The sequence below is a fragment of the Manduca sexta genome, chromosome 21 (assembly GCF_014839805.1).
Source record: "Manduca sexta isolate Smith_Timp_Sample1 chromosome 21, JHU_Msex_v1.0, whole genome shotgun sequence".
Classification (NCBI taxonomy): Eukaryota; Metazoa; Arthropoda; class Insecta; order Lepidoptera; family Sphingidae; genus Manduca; species Manduca sexta.
This window is the reverse complement of record NC_051135.1, coordinates 15,016,015-15,035,619: the sequence shown is the minus strand read 5'-3', so window position 1 is coordinate 15,035,619 and position 19,605 is coordinate 15,016,015. Positions and strand designations below refer to the sequence as shown.

The 19,605-nt window shown below is 43.0% G+C and overlaps 1 protein-coding gene across 4 annotated transcripts; it reads left to right on the top strand.

The window, feature by feature from the left end:
* Window positions 1-28: 28 nt before the first annotated feature.
* LOC119189991 (mitogen-activated protein kinase kinase kinase 4-like) lies at window positions 29-15,931 on the top strand (the record flags this gene model as incomplete). 4 transcript variants are annotated; one of them, XM_037440913.1, is given in 20 exon segments in its annotated part: window positions 29-140; window positions 577-736; window positions 1,165-1,335; window positions 1,777-1,913; window positions 4,658-4,756; window positions 4,865-5,027; window positions 5,570-5,731; window positions 6,890-7,054; window positions 7,653-7,820; window positions 8,356-8,558; window positions 11,003-11,084; window positions 11,519-11,632; window positions 11,797-11,899; window positions 12,507-12,691; window positions 13,007-13,174; window positions 13,255-13,420; window positions 13,917-14,039; window positions 14,602-14,699; window positions 15,005-15,181; window positions 15,759-15,931. In XM_037440913.1, coding segments are annotated over 20 exon segments (2,807 nt in total), but the record flags the coding sequence as incomplete, so codon positions are not given.
* Window positions 15,932-19,605: the final 3,674 nt, after the last annotated feature.

Sequence of the window (19,605 nt, the reverse complement as noted above, 5' to 3'; positions counted from 1 at the left end):
TGCCTAATGAGAATATTCTATCAACAGAACTTGAGCAGCGACGTGTATTCTGAAGACGAAAATGTAGTATTCGGTGATGATGACGAGAACGAAGAGTCGCTGCAGGACGAGAGCGCAAAAGAAGCATATGAATTGAGGCGGTAATTATTTATATATTTATGATTCACTAGTTGAGTACAGTGTACTTAATCGATGACTATAGTAAACTTTGTTCGATTTTAATCGATTGTCACCGATCGATTATTGAACCGAGAACTATGAACCTACGATTAATTTGCAAGTCAGGCAGCGACAATGTGTAAAAAGACTACTTTACCTACTCCTTATTGGAATGTCTGATCAATATAACATCGTACATTGGCATACCTAGATGCTACATAATATGTTTGAAGACACCAATAAACACATATTTTATTTTTTATCGTTAATTATAACGATATCAAATTAATCGATTACTAGTTTTTCTGGTCTACAATAAAAGTAATCAATATTTTGCATCAAATGATCCGCCTTCTCGATATCTATCTTCTGCTAGAAAAAAAGTTTATTGATTTTTCATTTTTATTTTGTTCTAAGGTATGGGTGCTGGTCCAAAGAACACATAGCCATGCGGTTGCCGTCCTATCGATCTCACTTCCTGCTGCTGAGCAGCATCTGCATGGAGGCCGTCCACGACTACCTTTCATTTAGACTGGAAACGCGTCCGGAGAATCCGTCCTGTTTAACTGTTAAACAGGTATGTATTGGTCCAGTAACTATATTGTTTTTTTTCGTGTATCGATATTTCTCTCTAGCAATAATACTGATAAGCGATAGGAGCACCAAGGAGTGGGAGTATAAGGTACACAGAGAAAAATAACGAGATAACTTCATTAAGTACCTACTCTTTCGTGCTCGTACTAAAATTAATATTGTCGCACTTTTCAACTAATTTTGATGCTGTTTTCACATAATGGTTTATTTTTAAATTATTGTCTATTATAAATAAAAACCGATCATATAAAACAGGTTTATATGATTTCTTGTTTTCGCGAATGTTAAACATTGAAATTGGCTGCAAAGTCTTCGAAACGTTGGGAGAAAAATAAAAAACAAAAAACCGCGATATAATCCGGAAAATTAGTTTAATTTCAAGGTTTATATGACTTACGTAAATGTGTGCAGTTGATCCACGAGCTGAAGGAGGGCCTGGACATCTCGTCGGACATGCGGCTGGAGTGGGTGCGCAACGTGGAGGCCAGCGTGGCCGACGCGCGCGCGCTGCAGCCGCGCCACGTGCGCCATCTGCGCACGCTGCTCAGCACCTTCGACCACACCGCCGGCGACGTGCTCAAGGTCCGTTCGTAGGGACTGACGGGGCGACCAACGGAAGCACAGGACCTCGCGCTTTGAAGGGCCTGATGTTGTAAGGCGGCTAAAAAAATAATTCAGCTCTCCTTGGAGAACGGTTTGCTAATAATAGGACATATTTTGTATGCGCCCACATAGTGACAATTGTACTCAAGGTGTTAAAACCCGCTATAGTTGCCCTCGTCAGTATGGTGCGTCCCGGGATCAACCTGTATATATCCGGTACAAACAAGCCGAAATAATTGTGTACGAAATACTTGCCATTACTATAGTCACAATTCTAGTAGAGGAAAAGTATTGGAAATTATTAATTTACCACTTTACTTACATGATGTATTGGGCGGGTGAGTAATTAAATGTAATACATACGCTATATCAATTTGTCATCTTCTTCTATAGTAGTCGATGTATCGGTTTTGTGTGCAGCAATACCTGTCGTACCTGCGGATGATGTCGGAGACGGAGCAGCTGGCGCGGTCGTGGCTGCAGGCGGAGTGGGAGTTCACGGCGCGCCTGGCGCAGCGCACGTGCAGCGCCGCCAGCCTCGCGCCGCAAGCCTTCACGTATGTACGCACTACGCACTACGCACTACCTGTCGTACCTGCGGGTGATGTCGGAGACGGAGCAGCTGGCGCGGTCGTGGCTGCAGGCGGAGTGGAGTTCACGGCGCGCCTGGCGCAGCGCACGTGCAGCGCCGCCAGCCTCGCGCCGCAAGCCTTCACGTATGTACGCACTACGCACTACGCACTACCTGTCGTACCTGCGGGTGATGTCGGAGACGGAGCAGCTGGCGCGGTCGTGGCTGCAGGCGGAGTGGGAGTTCACGGCGCGCCTGGCGCAGCGCACGTGCAGCGCCGCCAGCCTCGCGCCGCAAGCCTTCACGTATGTACGCACTACGCACTACGCACTACCTGTCGTACCTGCGGGTGATGTCGGAGACGGAGCAGCTGGCGCGGTCGTGGCTGCAGGCGGAGTGGGAGTTCACGGCGCGCCTGGCGCAGCGCACGTGCAGCGCCGCCAGCCTCGCGCCGCAAGCCTTCACGTATGTACGCACTACGCACTACGCACTACCTGTCGTACCTGCGGGTGATGTCGGAGACGGAGCAGCTGGCGCGGTCGTGGCTGCAGGCGGAGTGGGAGTTCACGGCGCGCCTGGCGCAGCGCACGTGCAGCGCCGCCAGCCTCGCGCCGCAAGCCTTCACGTATGTACGCACTACGCACTACGCACTACCTGTCGTACCTGCGGGTGATGTCGGAGACGGAGCAGCTGGCGCGGTCGTGGCTGCAGGCGGAGTGGGAGTTCACGGCGCGCCTGGCGCAGCGCACGTGCAGCGCCGCCAGCCTCGCGCCGCAAGCCTTCACGTATGTACGCACTACGCACTACGCACTACCTGTCGTACCTGCGGGTGATGTCGGAGACGGAGCAGCTGGCGCGGTCGTGGCTGCAGGCGGAGTGGGAGTTCACGGCGCGCCTGGCGCAGCGCACGTGCAGCGCCGCCAGCCTCGCGCCGCAAGCCTTCACGTATGTACGCACTACGCACTACGCACTACCTGTCGTACCTGCGGGTGATGTCGGAGACGGAGCAGCTGGCGCGGTCGTGGCTGCAGGCGGAGTGGGAGTTCACGGCGCGCCTGGCGCAGCGCACGTGCAGCGCCGCCAGCCTCGCGCCGCAAGCCTTCACGTATGTACGCACTACGCACTACGCACTACCTGTCGTACCTGCGGGTGATGTCGGAGACGGAGCAGCTGGCGCGGTCGTGGCTGCAGGCGGAGTGGGAGTTCACGGCGCGCCTGGCGCAGCGCACGTGCAGCGCCGCCAGCCTCGCGCCGCAAGCCTTCACGTATGTACGCACTACGCACTACGCACTACCTGTCGTACCTGCGGGTGATGTCGGAGACGGAGCAGCTGGCGCGGTCGTGGCTGCAGGCGGAGTGGGAGTTCACGGCGCGCCTGGCGCAGCGCACGTGCAGCGCCGCCAGCCTCGCGCCGCAAGCCTTCACGTATGTACGCACTACGCACTACGCACTACCTGTCGTACCTGCGGGTGATGTCGGAGACGGAGCAGCTGGCGCGGTCGTGGCTGCAGGCGGAGTGGGAGTTCACGGCGCGCCTGGCGCAGCGCACGTGCAGCGCCGCCAGCCTCGCGCCGCAAGCCTTCACGTATGTACGCACTACGCACTACGCACTACCTGTCGTACCTGCGGGTGATGTCGGAGACGGAGCAGCTGGCGCGGTCGTGGCTGCAGGCGGAGTGGGGAGACGGGCGCCTGGCGCAGCGCACGTGCAGCGCCGCCAGCCTCGCGCCGCAAGCCTTCACGTATGTACGCACTACGCACTACGCACTACCTGTCGTACCTGCGGGTGATGTCGGAGACGGAGCAGCTGGCGCGGTCGTGGCTGCAGGCGGAGTGGGAGTTCACGGCGCGCCTGGCGCAGCGCACGTGCAGCGCCGCCAGCCTCGCGCCGCAAGCCTTCACGTATGTACGCACTACGCACTACGCACTACCTGTCGTACCTGCGGGTGATGTCGGAGACGGAGCAGCTGGCGCGGTCGTGGCTGCAGGCGGAGTGGGAGTTCACGGCGCGCCTGGCGCAGCGCACGTGCAGCGCCGCCAGCCTCGCGCCGCAAGCCTTCACGTATGTACGCACTACGCACTACGCACTACCTGTCGTACCTGCGGGTGATGTCGGAGACGGAGCAGCTGGCGCGGCCATATGCGCGCTGCAGCTACCACAGGCAACACATGCATATGCACTACCGGCAATGCTTCAACTCCTGCAAGCTTCTAAATTTGCAGAGGCCGCTTGCCGTGAGGTTCAAATCGATTACGAAAGATAACTTGTGCAAAATTACTTGCAAGTATAAAGTCCGTTTATGATTGTAAATGTTACAGGCCTTGTATTGGGACCAAAATTGCTTGTTGTTTTTGCCGCCTCGGACCCTGACTCCAAAACCTCCTCTTGTCCCTACATATCCCACACCCTTCCTTGGTTTATTCCTACCTCCATCGATATCCTTATCGTCGTCCTGTCATCCACCTTCGCCTCATAATCTTACATGACATTCTGCTTATAAATACAAAACTACGTTTGTTCGATTTTCAAGGCTAAATTTTTAAATCGTTTTCATTAAATGTAATAAGCTTGAACCATAGTACAGAATGTAGGCTACTTTTTATCCTGAAAAAGAAATAGGATGAATTCAACCTGGCAAAAGTTTATCACACGGGTAGAGCATGTTAATGATAAATTTAAATCTATCATGTGAGTGTTTACTAATAGCAGTTTTCACTGTTTTGTAACAGGGACATAGCGTGTAACCAGCTGAACCGGGTACACAAATCACTCCAAAAAAAATTCGAAGAGTTATTGGACGTTGAGAGCGTGGAGGCCGACAGCACCAGGTGAGTCGTCATGATTAGTCAAAAAGTGGTCCCCACCACGTGTTCTTGGCTGACATGAGCTATACCGTGTCGTGATGCTTTACCCGAGTCCAGCGTCTGTGTCAGCAGACACACGGTGTTCGCGGCGTGCCGGCTGGCGCAGAGCATCTACGCGGGCGAGCGCGAGGCGGCGCTGCAGGCGGCGCAGTGGGCGCGCGCGCTCGCCGCCCGCCTCGCGCGCCTCGCCGCGCACGCGCCGCACGCACACCTCGCCATGAGGCAACAGATCTTCGTGAGTACCGACTAACAGCTCCACATCACACGGCTACCTCGACACGTGTAAAGAGTTAACAACTATTTCCTTGTTCCAAACTAGCGACCCGCCCCGGCTCCGCACGGGTGCAATGCTGATACTAAATACACTAGAGAAAAACTGTGAACGTTGTATATAAAAACATAGCGGGCCGCTCTGGCTTCGCACTGGTATAACATAACAAAATAACAGTATTTCTCCACTATTTAATGTATGTTATTATACGTATAAACCTTCCTCTTGAATCACTCTATCTATTAAAAAAAACGCATCAAAATCCGTGGCATAGTTTTAAAGATTTAAGCATACAGACGGACATAGAGACAGAGAAAGCGACTTTGTTTTATACTATGTAGTGATTCAAATGGTAGAATATAAATGTTGCGCAAGTGATCGCGCGCTCCGAGCGAGCCGCGTTAATGTTGTCGCGGCACAACAAAACCAACTTTATGGTTACATGTATAAATAATGAACTTAATATAATCATAATAAATAATAAAAAAAAAAAAACTTGTTAACAGGAGAGCCTGATGACAGTTCGTGACTTCGTAGTAAAGAACGTGCACGAGATCCTGAAGAAAAGCGACGCGCCCGTGACGGACGAATACTTCAAAGAGTTGGACGAGAGCGTCAGCGGGCGCGTGCGCGAGCTGCTGCTGCAGGTGTTCAAGGTCGGCTTCGAGGTGAGAACGACAAACACACATACTCGTATCATTTTTTAGGTTTACGTCGAAGAGTAAATGAAAGCGATCGATGGCTCTAGAGGTTTGCGAAGGGTGGCCGATTTGGTGTTTATTTGATTGACGTTAGAGGTAAGATTCTATATGCGAAATGTGCGTAGTTCGTAGGAGTACGACAATACTACAGTGACATATTGTCGTTAAGCGTAACATAATAGTGAAACCTGCGTTGAAATCAGCTTGTATAAAGCGAAAATAAATTAACTAAGTGCATTTTTTTATTTTACACAAAAAGATTTATTATCAACTTTTTGAACTTGTAGTTATTTTTAAAATGCCATTATGTGAATTAGTAAAAAAAATGTACTGGATGTAAGAAATCGGCTCCCTAATAAGAAGACAGGTGATAGTGCTGGTGATTCTTGAGCATCTGATTGATTATGGTGACAACCGAATAATTATACTTTTATCTTCCAACAAAACAAATTAAAAAAAATACATAATTAAAACACCGTTAGATTTCTAAACATGGAATGAATGGATCAAAAAAACAACAAGAGGAATGTGACGCATTAGCGAGTCTGAGCCCGAGAGTGTTCGTTGTCATCGGCTAAGTTCGCCAGTCGAGTGCGCGCGCACCGCACGCCGCAGCCGCGCCGACCAATCAAAGGGGCTCGCCACGCGGGGAATGCGTGTTACTGACGCGCGCCATTTCAAAACCGCTGCCGCCAAAACTCGCGCGTGACATATTTTATTGGTGTAGGTTATACTAATATTCTGCGTCCTTTTATGTACTTTCTTATTAATGATTATGCATTAGCATGCTTTTCGTTTTTATTGATTTTACTATTATAATTTAATTATCTATTATGTTTTCCAACATCCAGCGTGCTGTGTCAATGTAAAGTCATGGTACAAAGTTTCATACACCATCGTAACACCTATTTCCTAGGTTCGGATATTTGTCACATTTTGATGTGTTATCATCGATAAATCAAAAATAGGAATGGGGTTTGAAGTAAATATATTCTCTATAACATACGAGTAGCATCTATTGCAAGTAACCGCACAGCAACTAACGGCCGCTTCCGCACGCTGGCTGCATGTTAACCGCACGCTGGCCGCACGCCGGCCGCACGCTGACCGCACGTTGTCTTGCAGCTGGACAAAGAGCTGTACAAGTATGTGCGCGCGCCGTTCAGTGCGTACGAGGAGCGCGAGTCGCGGCGGCGCCGGCCCGCGTCGCTGCAGCCGCCGCGCCCGCCGCCCGTGTCGCGCCGCCGCCGCCCCGACACCGTGCTGCTGCACGAGTCCTTCAACCCCATGGTACCCGCCCCGGGCCCCGGGCCCCGGGGCCTCGGTCCGTCTGCTGCGTTGGCTTTGGGTCTTGGTCTTGCTCGCTTCTGTCGTGTGTCTTGTGTGTTACGGTTTGCGTTACAAATACTTGCCTTACTAATACACGTTGTATAGGTCATAGCTGTTCAGTATTTTGTCTTATTGTATTGATTAACATCCGTCAGAGGAAACGAGACAAAACATACAGTAACTATTACAGACGTATACAGCGGTTACTAGAAAGGTCCTTGTAGGTTGTACCGTCTGTTTGTCATCTGTGTTTTTGCAAATATATATAGATTTAGGTATGGGTTCGATAGTGTGATTATAAATGCTTCATATGAAATGAAATTAATAAATGATACAAAACTGATGATGATATAAATATTGGGTACATATCTTGTAACAAAAAGGGGGGCAAACTACTACACACAAGTTAATACACCAATCTCGTTCCATGTACACTTTATTACTTCTAGTGCAGTGTAGTCCCATTACAATGGCAAGAGAATATATCTGGGCTTTACCAGCGGGAGACAAATCCTTCTGTGATCTCCACACTAAAATCTGCTTACAATCCTATGTGTAGATCCACAAAGAGCTGCAGAGGTTCGTGAACGACGCACCTCTCAGCCGACCCTCGGTGACCACCAACGCCACTCGTAGCCACTGGGCCAAGCTCATTCGGTCAGAGAGCGTGGTGGAGGAGAATGAAGTCAATGTATTCGACGCACTCAATAACTTCGGAGAAAATCAGGTGAAAGAGACTTATTACATAGTATAAGTCGATAAACTGACGATTGGATTATTTAATGATTAGTGATATCAATTGCTTATATCCACTATCAAAAATCATGAATGCAATACAATTAACAACATTAATTTACTAGAAAGGAATTAGGTTTGGGGTTGGGACTATAATATTTAAGGTTCTAGATATTCCACTTGTCATCTAAAATTCCACAACAAAGTTGTCATTTCATGTAAGATTATGTTATATTGTCAGTACATTAGTTAACGCGATCCTTTTATGCTGTAGAGTCCTTAGTACCTACATGTTTACATACTGCGACATAGCTAGTAGTAGTAGTAGAAGCTAAATCAGACCACACCTTTAACCCTGATGGGATACGCAGTGGTGCAAACCAGGCACCGGGTTTTCGCTATGTGCTGCTTTATCATGACGTGATAAGGAACGAGCCAATCGCCATACCGGGCATAAATTTCAGTCTCCGGCTTGATACTGAGCAGCTGCAGTTTAGAATGAAAGTTAAAAGCTGCTGTACTTCCAGACTCAGTCCCGCATAGAGGCGCTGCTGGTGGGCGTGCGCGCGCCCGCGCCGGCCGACTCCCACGCGAGCGCCGGCGACGCGCGCGTGTCGGGCGAGGAGCGGCAGTGGGCGGCGCGGGTGGCGCGCGCCGTCATCGAGTTCGCGCGCTGTTGGATGGACTTCGTGGTGCGGCGCTGCGACCGGGGCAGGGGCACGCGGCCCAGGTCCGTACCGCCACACTTGTATCCGTCCTCACAGCGACCACCGTACGTACGGTGAAACCTGCCATAGTGGCTCACACGCATATCGCGTTCTGGGATCAGTGGTTCTCTGAACCCCAGATACAGTGACTGTCCGCTTATCATCAAGTACAGTGAGGTAACTGGCGTGTCCGTATAAAAAAAAAGAATTAATTCAGTTACCAAATATTCCAATAAATGATGTACTGACTGTCACGTAGCATATCAAATTTACACGATACAAGAGCTCAATATCCCCGTATATTTGTATGCCTCGTGTAAAACACCTCATGAATGAGAGAAAATCTTAACAAATCTCTTTAGGTCGCGATGTATGAATTGCTACTAGAAATGTACGAAACACAACCTCGTCACTTACATATTTTTTTATAAAATACTAGCTTTCGCCCGCAGCTTCGCCCGCGTGGATTTCGGGTTTCAAAAATGGAGAAGGTGCTCAATTTGTCGGGATGTTTTTTTAATTTATGCTGGTATGCAGGTGGTCCGATTGTCCGGTCAGGGTCTGATGATGGGATCCTGGTGAAATCGAAGGAACTTTTAACCATTAAGGTTGCACACGAAATGACGGAAGCTTAAAAATGGAGTAACTTCTCCCGTTTTCCCAACATTTTCCATCACTGCTATGCTCTTATTAATTGTAGCGTGATGAAAAGTATACTATAACCAGCTCAGGAGTATGAAAAATAATTGTACCAAGTTAAGTTAAAATCCGTCGAGTAGTTTTTGTTTCTATAACGGTTATACAGACAGACAGACAAAAATTTTACTAATTGCATTTAAGGCATCAGTATCGATCCCTAATCACACCCAGTTATTTTGGAAATATATTTCATGTACAGAATTGACCTCTCTACAGATTTATTATAAGTATAGATATGCAAAAGTAACTCAAAATTGTCCATAACGAAAACATGCATTTTAAAGTAAAACAAAAGAAATAATATCGTGAAGCCAACCAAATAACTAATGATATATTAAATTTTGTGACTGTTCAATTTAGTCGGGTCCGCGATATCACTTTTGTTGAGTTTCAGAACGCGACATTACATTATTATATTCTGTGCTCCAACGCACACTGCTTTGATGTTAGGAATACACCTACATTGCTTAGACAACAGTGAACTTTATACAATAGCAATAAAGCTCAAATTGACTCTACGTATTAGTTAGAAAACGTTTGTATGGGAAATAGAAAAATGCTGTTTTCAGGATTTTCCCGGCAATTATTCGAATTTTTCTCACCTTTTAAACCTTTCCTAGACCTCCACGAATAATTCAAGACCAAGATAAGATAAATCCGTTCAGCCGTTCTCGAGTTTTAGCGAGACTAACGAACAGCAATTCATTTTTATATATATAGACTAGCTTTTGCCCGCGGCTCCGCTCGCGTTATAAAGTTTTTCAGGCTAAAGTTTTCCGTTATAAAAGTAGTAGTTTCCCGGGAACCTCTCAAACTGTCTCCATACCAAATTTCATCTTAATACGTTGGGTAGTTTTTGAGTTTAACACGTTCAGGCAGACAGATGCAGCGGGGGACTTTGTTTTATAATATATTTTTTAGAACTTTTTAAGAGGAATAATCCCGTCATACATCATTGTTGCATAACTTTAACCGTTTACGCAGCGCACGCAACGGAAGCTCTCAAAACTAATAATTTTTCCCCGTTTTTGCAACATGTTTCATTACTGCTCCGCTCCGATTGGTCATAGCGTGATGATATATAGCCTATAGCACTCCAGGAACAAAGGGCTATCCAACACAAAAATATTTTTTCAGTTCAAACACGGTAGTTCCTGAGATTAGCCATTACTGCTCCGCTCCTATTAGTCATAGCGTGATGATATATAGCCTATAGCACTCCAGGAACAAAGAACTATCCAACACAAAACTATTTTTTCAGTTTGAACCGGTAGTTCCTGAGATTTGCCATTACTGCTCCGCTCCTATTGGTCATAGCGTGATGATATATAGCCTATAGCACTACACTAATAAAGAGCTATCCAACATAAAAAGATTTTTTCAGTTCGAACCGGTAGTTCCTGAGATTAATCATTACTGCTCCGCTCCTATTGGTCATAGCGTGATGATATATAGCCTATAGCACTCCACGAACAAAGGGCTATCCAACACAAAAAGAATTTTTCAGTTTGGACCGGTAGTTCCTGAGATTAGCCATTACTGCCCCGCTCCTATTGGGTATAGCGTGATGATATATAGCCTATAGCACTCCACGAACAAAGGGCTATCCAACGCAAAAAGAATTTTTCAATTTGGACTGGTAGTTCCTGAGATTAGCGCGTTCAAACAAACAAACAAACAAACTCTTCAGCTTTATATAATAGTATAGATTAACATGGTTAATAGGCCCAGAGCTGTACCATTCATTTCTCATGTTATGTTATTTTAGATGGGCGAGTCAAGGCCTAGAGTTCCTAACGTTGGCCTGCGACCCATGCAACACTAAGCATCTAAGCGAAGAGGAATTTAAGGTAAATTACATTTTTAGATGTCTACCTCAATATTGTCCTCATTTATTTTATTGATATTGAATTTTAATTTTTTTTTTAATTAATTTTTCATGAAACCATTACACATTGTTATTTTTGCTTTCCAATAAGCTTTCAAATAGTGTAGTATTATTATGTTAAATGTAGATATGGAATGTCTATGATCATATCAGCCCTGTATTATATACTGTCCCACTGCTGGGCACGGGCCTCCTCTACTACTGAGATGGATTAGTTCTTAGTCCGCAGCGCTGGCCTAGTGAACGTAGTAAGTCCTATAGAGAACTTCTCAGGTATGCAGGTTTCCACACGATTTCTGTTTCATATGATCATCATTCTCGACCCACTGCAATACCTCCTTACCAGCCTCCCATTTAAGCCTCCTTTCATCTAGTATTAACTGGTATTTATTCCAGGAATTAAAACAGCTGATGGACGGATGCATCTCCCACGTGATTGGGTCGAGACCTCCGCCCGCCAAATCTCCAGAAGGACCAGCACCTTCGCCACGACCTCGACACCGTCTACATGTAAGGGGTTCAAAGTTCAATTATTTCAATAATTGAAGCAAAATTTTAATCGATATTAGATTTCTTTATTTATTAATTCACTTACATTAATAGTTAAACTAAATATCGATATATTCCAACCCTAGACTGCTCTTTGATTTTTTTATAAGATATTGAACTTACAGAGTCCCCTGCCATCGTCCTCGTCACTTAAAGACGTGAGTACGCCCCCAACACCGCCTGGAGAACGGGAACCGTCGCTCGTCTTCCTAGAGAGAGATCCGTCCTGTAAGTATTTATATTATCTACCATAATATGCTTCTCGACACGTAGCACGCTTATGTTCAGTAGTGGACAGTTATAGGCTGATGAGGATGCTTCTCGCGGCTTCACTAGTGTGAAATCGTATTGCTACAAAAGTCCGTACAAAACTAAAACCGCTATCTGTTCAGAAAATCGAGTAAATTACCGAGATAATGTATATGTCTATGTATTAATCCAGGAGATGGTCTACCCGTGTCGTTCATTCAAATTTGTATAGTTATTTATGCGTTTACTTGTAACAAACACAAACATTTTCAAAAACATTCGCACTCATGATATTAGTAAGATGATAACTAAGTCATGGCTCGTTTGTTCAGTAAGAATGGAAGAACTATGTATCGAATTGTTCTGATTTACTTTCCCTGTTGAAGACTGCGACGATAGTATACATCATAAAAAAATGCGAAGAGGGAACGGAATAGTTTTCGTTCTTCGGTATTAGTAGAACTTTACTGCAATTACCAATGTCGGGAAGTGGGAAATAAACTCATTTTTAATTGCCACGAAAAAATAATATTTTTCGTAATCATTATTATACAGATGTGAATCTACTTGTATGTATTTGTTGTAGCGTACCAGCGTCGCGTGCTGTCGGCCGTGTCGCGTATAGAGCAGCGCCGCGAGCGGCAACTAGTCGAGAACAAGCGCGTGGGCCGCGTGCTGGAGCCCGCCGTCACTCCCTACGAGCCCAAACTCAGGCAGCTCACCTTCAAGTGGCAGCGTGGGCTCAAAATCGGTGCTGGAGCGTTTGGCAAGGTATAGTTATTAATGTGATCGAGATATAGGACGTTAGTGATGCGAATTACAGCTGAAATGCACCGATAACTATACCATTATCGTGGGATTTATGGGCAGTGTCGATACATATTAAGTTGCTATCTTGTTTACCCGTTGTTTTATAAATGAATATTAAATTCCACTTCATGTCCTACTGTTTATAATGAGTGTGTTTTTTAAAGAGCAAAATAAGTGATTGTTTGTAATGTTGCTATTATTGATTTACAGGCGTCTACCAATTTATTGTGTTCGATTCGATAAACAGTTAGTAAAGTGTTACGTTGCGCGTGACAGGTGTACACGGTGGTGAACACGGAGAGCGGCCAGCTGCTCGCGATGAAGGAGCTGAGCGTGGGCGCGGGCGACCGGCGAGCGCTGCAGCGCGCCGCCAACGAGCTGCGCGTGCTCGAGGGCGTCGTGCACCCGCACCTCGTGCGCTACTACGGCTGCGAGCTGCACCGGGTGCGTGTTGTGTGTGGCGTGTGTGCGGCGTGGCGGGTGTGTGTGGACACGACTGACGCGTGCGCTGTGCTGCTGTGCAGGAGGAGCTGCTGCTGTTCATGGAGCTGTGCGTGGAGGGCTCGCTGGAGGCGCTGGTGTGCGCGTCGGGCGCGCTGCCGGAGCCGGCGGCGCGGCGCTACACCAAGCAGCTCGTGTCGGCGCTGCACGCGCTGCACGCGCGCAACATCGCGCACCGGGACGTCAAGAGTATGGACAAACGTCTTCCACGCTCACTTTACTAATTAATGCACTCGTTCTTATTTATATTACGTTATTGGTATTGGTAAAGTCAGGTGCCGAACTTCGAAATATATGTATGAAATCGATAAAATTATATCCACAAAATTCTACACTAAATAGTTACGCCAATATTTCATAACATTCCTCGGAGCTTGCGCAATTGTATACCTAGTCATGTATCGTATGTTCTACGAATGCAAACAATATATTTTACTGCACTGGGCGAATCTTATTCTTATTTTGATAAGTAATTTTATCGTATTTTTTATTTTGTTAAGCATAAATTCACGATTTCTTTTATTCAACGCTGCGGACCACGTCTGACAATAATAATAATTACGCATCCTTTAACAATCAGTCCAAGTAATTAATATTGTAGCAACCTAAAAAGTAAAATGCTAAATACCTAATACTACCATCTTTACACCACCTTACCTAACCACTACTCCTTCCACTCTCATAGGCGGCAACATCTTCCTCACGAACGACGGACACTGCCTCAAGCTGGGTGACTTCGGATGCGCCGTCAAAATCCGCGCCAACACCACCGCGCCGCACGAACTACAAGGATTCGTCGGCACGCAAGGTACCAATGTCATAAATAGATAAACGAGCAAGCAGAAAAATCGCAAAGAATAATAAGTTAAGATTGATCCCCGGAGTATCTGATTAACTGACTGACTGAAGAATTGACTGATGGACTGATTACCACTACTTTACTGATGTACTAATTGAATAATTGAAGAATAATTACATGGACAGACTGATAAAAGAATTGACTAACTGACATTAACGAATTGATAAATTCATTAATCACCGGATGCTCGGACTAAACGATTTGCTGCCTTTTTTAAGTAACGATGACAATCGCTTTTTTCGATCAATCTCACAAATAGACCAATCAGAACAAAGTTTTATTTGGCGTGCTTATAAATGAGTCATTTTGATTGATTCATTATCGGAATCAGATTGAAGATTGAGATTGAGATAGGGATCGTTAATTGAAAACTGCTGTTAATGATATGAATCGAAAGATTAACTAATATTGATTAATCTTTTGGGAAATTTACTCTTAATAATAGTTAATCTTAAATGCAGAATTGTAGGGTTTTTTTTGGAATGAATGCAATTTGTCATAATGTTTGCAGCGTACATGGCGCCGGAGGTGTTCATGAAGAACAGTCACGGACGCGCCGCCGACATCTGGTCGCTCGGATGTGTCGTCACTGAGATGGCTTCCGGAAAGGTAAACCCTCAATTTTACTGACATTTGTTAACCAGAATGGTCTTAGTCACTTCATCAAATTTCTTAATTTTGTATGAAACAGATCGATCCTATAGAGAACATGATCGTTTAAAAGTGTTTGCAAGCCAAAATTATCGTATGATAATTTTTGAAGGCCTCTAAAGAATATGGTCTATGTTTATAGCAGCCTCTCAATCTCACATCAGGGCCATCTCATAAATCCGAGACTAAGCCCTATATAATACAAGACTTGATAATACATATATTTATAAAACATAAAAGTAATGCCCTACAATTGTCCACAGCGCCCATTCCCGGAGTACGACAACTACCAGATAATGTTCAAGGTGGGCATGGGAGGACGGCCCGAGATACCCGACACGCTCTCCGAGGAGGGACAGCAGTTCTGCGAGAGTTGTCTCACGCACGAGTCCGACCAGCGGCCCACTGCTGCCGCTTTGAGTCTTCACTCATTCCTAATGGTATGTTGATGCTTTATACAACTGAAGAACGATACGAATAAGTTAGTTCAATACACACACGCATGCACGTACGCACGCACGTACACACGCACGCGCACACGCACACCTTTTATCTCCAAAGGGATAGGTGGAAACGCAACTGATGCACATTCCGCCGTGTGTATTCCGTGTGTGATATAGGGCGAGCGTATCGTCATATCGGACCATATTCCATACTCCGGGCTGATACTGAGTAAACAAACCCAATATCCCGACCCAAGATCAAACCTGAGGTCACGATACTGCAGTCGCTCCTTAATGAATACATTTTTTAAAATCCACAACAAATTGTCTGTACTGCACCTGATAGGTGAAGTAGCGTCGACACAGAGTACCTCTCTCCTCACCTACTCGTACCTCTAGATGTTTCCTCATTAGTCAACATAATTATGCTAGCCTATTCCAAACCAAATGATCACACACAAGATGATCTGGATAACTCTATGTACCTAGACTATAATTAGTACCTTGTGTACGTTGGTCACTATCCACGCTGGTAGAAACACCACTATGATTGTGATAATATTTTATTTTCCAGGTAAAGTCGGACGACGACTGCCAGTGCGACCCGGGACACCTGATCTCGTAACGCGTAGCGCCGCAATTACATGTTAATATAATGTAATTAATATTTATCGACGCTTCAATATTTAATATGCAACTATGAAATGGCAATGTATCTAGGTGCAATCAATAAATATTTTTGTTTTATCTTTGGCTTTTGATTCCTTGATTTTATTTGTTGTAAAGTTTTTTTACCTTACTATACGTTTATTAGCCTGGCAAGGCGGTTTATACACACACACCGGACTTTCGGGTGACCGCTTTAGGCTATCATAACTCATGAAAATTAAGCGATTATGCTGAAAGCATCCTTGTAACAGCTACGAACTTCGGCTCAACACAGCCACTAAAAAAGAATGAGACATCAACGATTATGGATGCGCGCTAATTTGGAAAATTTTCAATTATGTGTGCGTAATACATGATGAGAAATTCTCTATAGTAATTTTGAGGGTTTGTGAAGTCTACCAATCCGCACTAGGCCAGCGTGGTGAACTAAGGCTCAATACAGTAGAGGGAGCGTATGCACAGCAGTGGGACAGTACATAATATAGTGTGATATTATTATTTATTATTAAACGCAGCATATGGTATATCTAAATTACTGTCTGTAAAATATTTTTTGTCAGCAGAATTGTGTTTTGGCTGAGGTAAATAAAAAACACTTTTCACCATTAATATTTATTGAGAGAGTAAACACAGAATTGACACCGATGCGTAACTCTACTTGATATGTTTTCGTTACATACAGTCATGCGCAATGCGCTGGGAAACAGTCATAAACCAAAAAAATATATATTCTGGATTATTTCACCCTCGAACCAATCATTGCAGATATTTACTAGTGTTCTTAACATTTTAAGTAGGTCTTCATGGTCGAAAAAACGTCACATCGAGGTCTCTCGACTTACAGAATACGTGAGTAAAACCGTTTTGCTATCTAGTACTTTAATATGACTCGTGTAAATTTAAATAATATTATTTTAATGCAATTTACATTGAAAACATGGTAAATAATAGAATACTGTTATATTGTTTCGTTTCTAATGGTTTAATTTTCTGTTTCCCGTATATTGCTTAAATAACAATATTAATTAGTAACAGCATCTACTTTCTACTCAAGGAATATTATAGACAATTAACATCCAATATCAACATAACTTATAATATAAATCATTTTTAAATCACCTCGCTAATCTTACAAATTTAAAATACTGTACGCATCGTTATAAAATGAGATATCGCGTTTTTGTATATTTTAGACTTTTTGTAGTTGCTTTCCGTTAGTAAACTTATAATCACCTAAAAAAATTAACATCATAAAAAATGAGATTTCTTTCTTAATCTATATTTTTCTACTTCATTTCCTACCGCTTTTGTGTGCTAGCAACACTCGATTCTAAACATATCTTGTTTGCAATAAATGCGTCACACGTGATCGTAACACCCAATTTGCTACCTACATATAAATCTTTTTATAATGTTAAAAAATATAAGGTTTGCTTCTACCATACTTAGTAGTGAGTATTCATAATACATCTATATATATAAAAATGAATTGCTGTTCGTTAGTCTCGCTAAAACTCGAGAACGGCTGAACGGATTTATCTTATCTTGGTCTTGAATTATTCGTGGAGGTCTAGGGAAGGTTTAAAAGGTGAGAAAAATTCGAATAATTGCCGGGAAAATCCTCAAAACAGCATTTTTCTATTTCCCATACAAACGTTTTCTAAATAAAATGGAGAGTCAATTTGTAATTTATTACCGCTGCATAAAGTTCAAATTCGCGTGCGCGTTGGAGGATCTAATATCGCGTTCTGAAACTCAACAAAAGTGAAAGTGAATCGCGAACGCGACAAAATTGCATAGTCTCAAAATACATAGTACATAAATAGTGGTCGGCTTCGAGAAACTCAATTTTAGCTAACTTCAGTTGTTAATATAATATATAACTCAAAGGTGACTGACAGTGATATATCAAGGAACAGCCCAAACCATTGGACGGATCGGGCTAAGACTTTACATGCATAAAGCTACTATGACGTAGGCATCCCCTAAGAAAGGATTTTGATAAATTCTACCCTTAAGGGGATAAAATAGGGGATGAAAGTTTGTATAAATGTTCTTAGATTTTCGACTGATTGAACTGAAATTATAGATTGGGGATAAAATTAGTTTGAACCTATAAGTACCGGGAAAATATGTAGCAAGACTTTTATCAAACAGTGGAATTTTATCCTGGAAAACACCTTCACGCGGGCGAAGCCGCGAGCAAAAGCTAGTATCGTATAAAAAACACTGTTCCTTATATATTTTTCTTATACAACTCATAGTTATTTTGAAATAACTTCCTGTCTTTAGATTCCTGATCTTTCCGCCTGACTCATGCTTTGCCTTTTGTTGTAGAGTGACATTAACACCAAAGGGAGCGTGACAAAACATTGTGTATCTAGGACAGGCATATACAGCGTTTATAAGGAAAGCCCTTCGTAATAAATAATATCAACAAATAAATTCAATTACTTAACACTATAAAAAGATTAAAATTCTCTAACACAGCATATAGTAACAATCATATTTAACAAATATAAGCTTGGCTAACTTCTACTATCTAAATCTATTTTAGGTGGGTAACACCGATAGATATAAACATTATAGCAAGGTAACACTACCGTTTACTAAAGTGAACACGATCAATATGTTATATTACGTGATATATAATAATGGCTGAAGATAAAAGCAAATATTTTTCTTTTTATTTATAATGCATTTTACTTTTTAATTACTCGTCTTATTTTTTTCTTATAAAGTATTCTTTACTGGTTGCATGGAAATGTATCCGTCTAAAATTATGTCCAGACATATTTTACTTTTTAATATAATTTTATGATGCAGTAATTATCCATTTGAGCGTTTAATTTTTGCTTCTATATGATATTAATATCAGACATTACTTATTTTAATACAATATAATAGTAATCACTAACATTTAAATTCCTCTAATACATTTATAAGTTACATGAATGTTTATCATACTACAACATTAATATAGTACAATTGATAAGTGATTTAACCAATATGAATGGTAAATAAGTGTAGATATTAAATATTCCATGTTTCAATAAAAATCAACAACTATAACAATAATTAGACAAAATATTAACTATTTTTAAAGATTGATAAAAACGCACATTTCGTTGATTACACAACAGTTTAATCCATTTTATATTAAAAATAAGACGATATACATGCATAACGAAATAACAACTTGTTTATCATAAATAAATATCTATTAATTAAAATACATACAGAAAACAATTAAATAGTCAGTTAAACTTCAACTCAAACCTACATAATATTAAAATATTCTACGTTTTAATTAACATACTTTTTTAAAACAAGTATGTTATATACGTTTATATACTCCCAAATCATTTTAAATATCACTAATATAAATGCATCCTAAGCATACGTTTTTTAAAGTTTCTATATACTTAATTTCTCATGAATTCTTAAATTAATTTTTAACAAAAAATACAGATAACATAAAATAATATAATATACAAACGAATTCTTAATACTATCGACCTGATGTGGCCCTAAATCTAACCTTAAACCTAGTCTTTGATATGTTTTTGATATTCCTGGTCATGTCGACACATGAGTTCACGATTGATATGTATAAGTTATCTTAAACCTAATGCATTTGTATTCGCTGGAACTTAATTTTAAAACTATTTCAAATTGGATATCTATATCCATAGAGAGACAAACAGACTTAATTGATACTCGATCTGGTTTGATATCTACTATGTTAATAG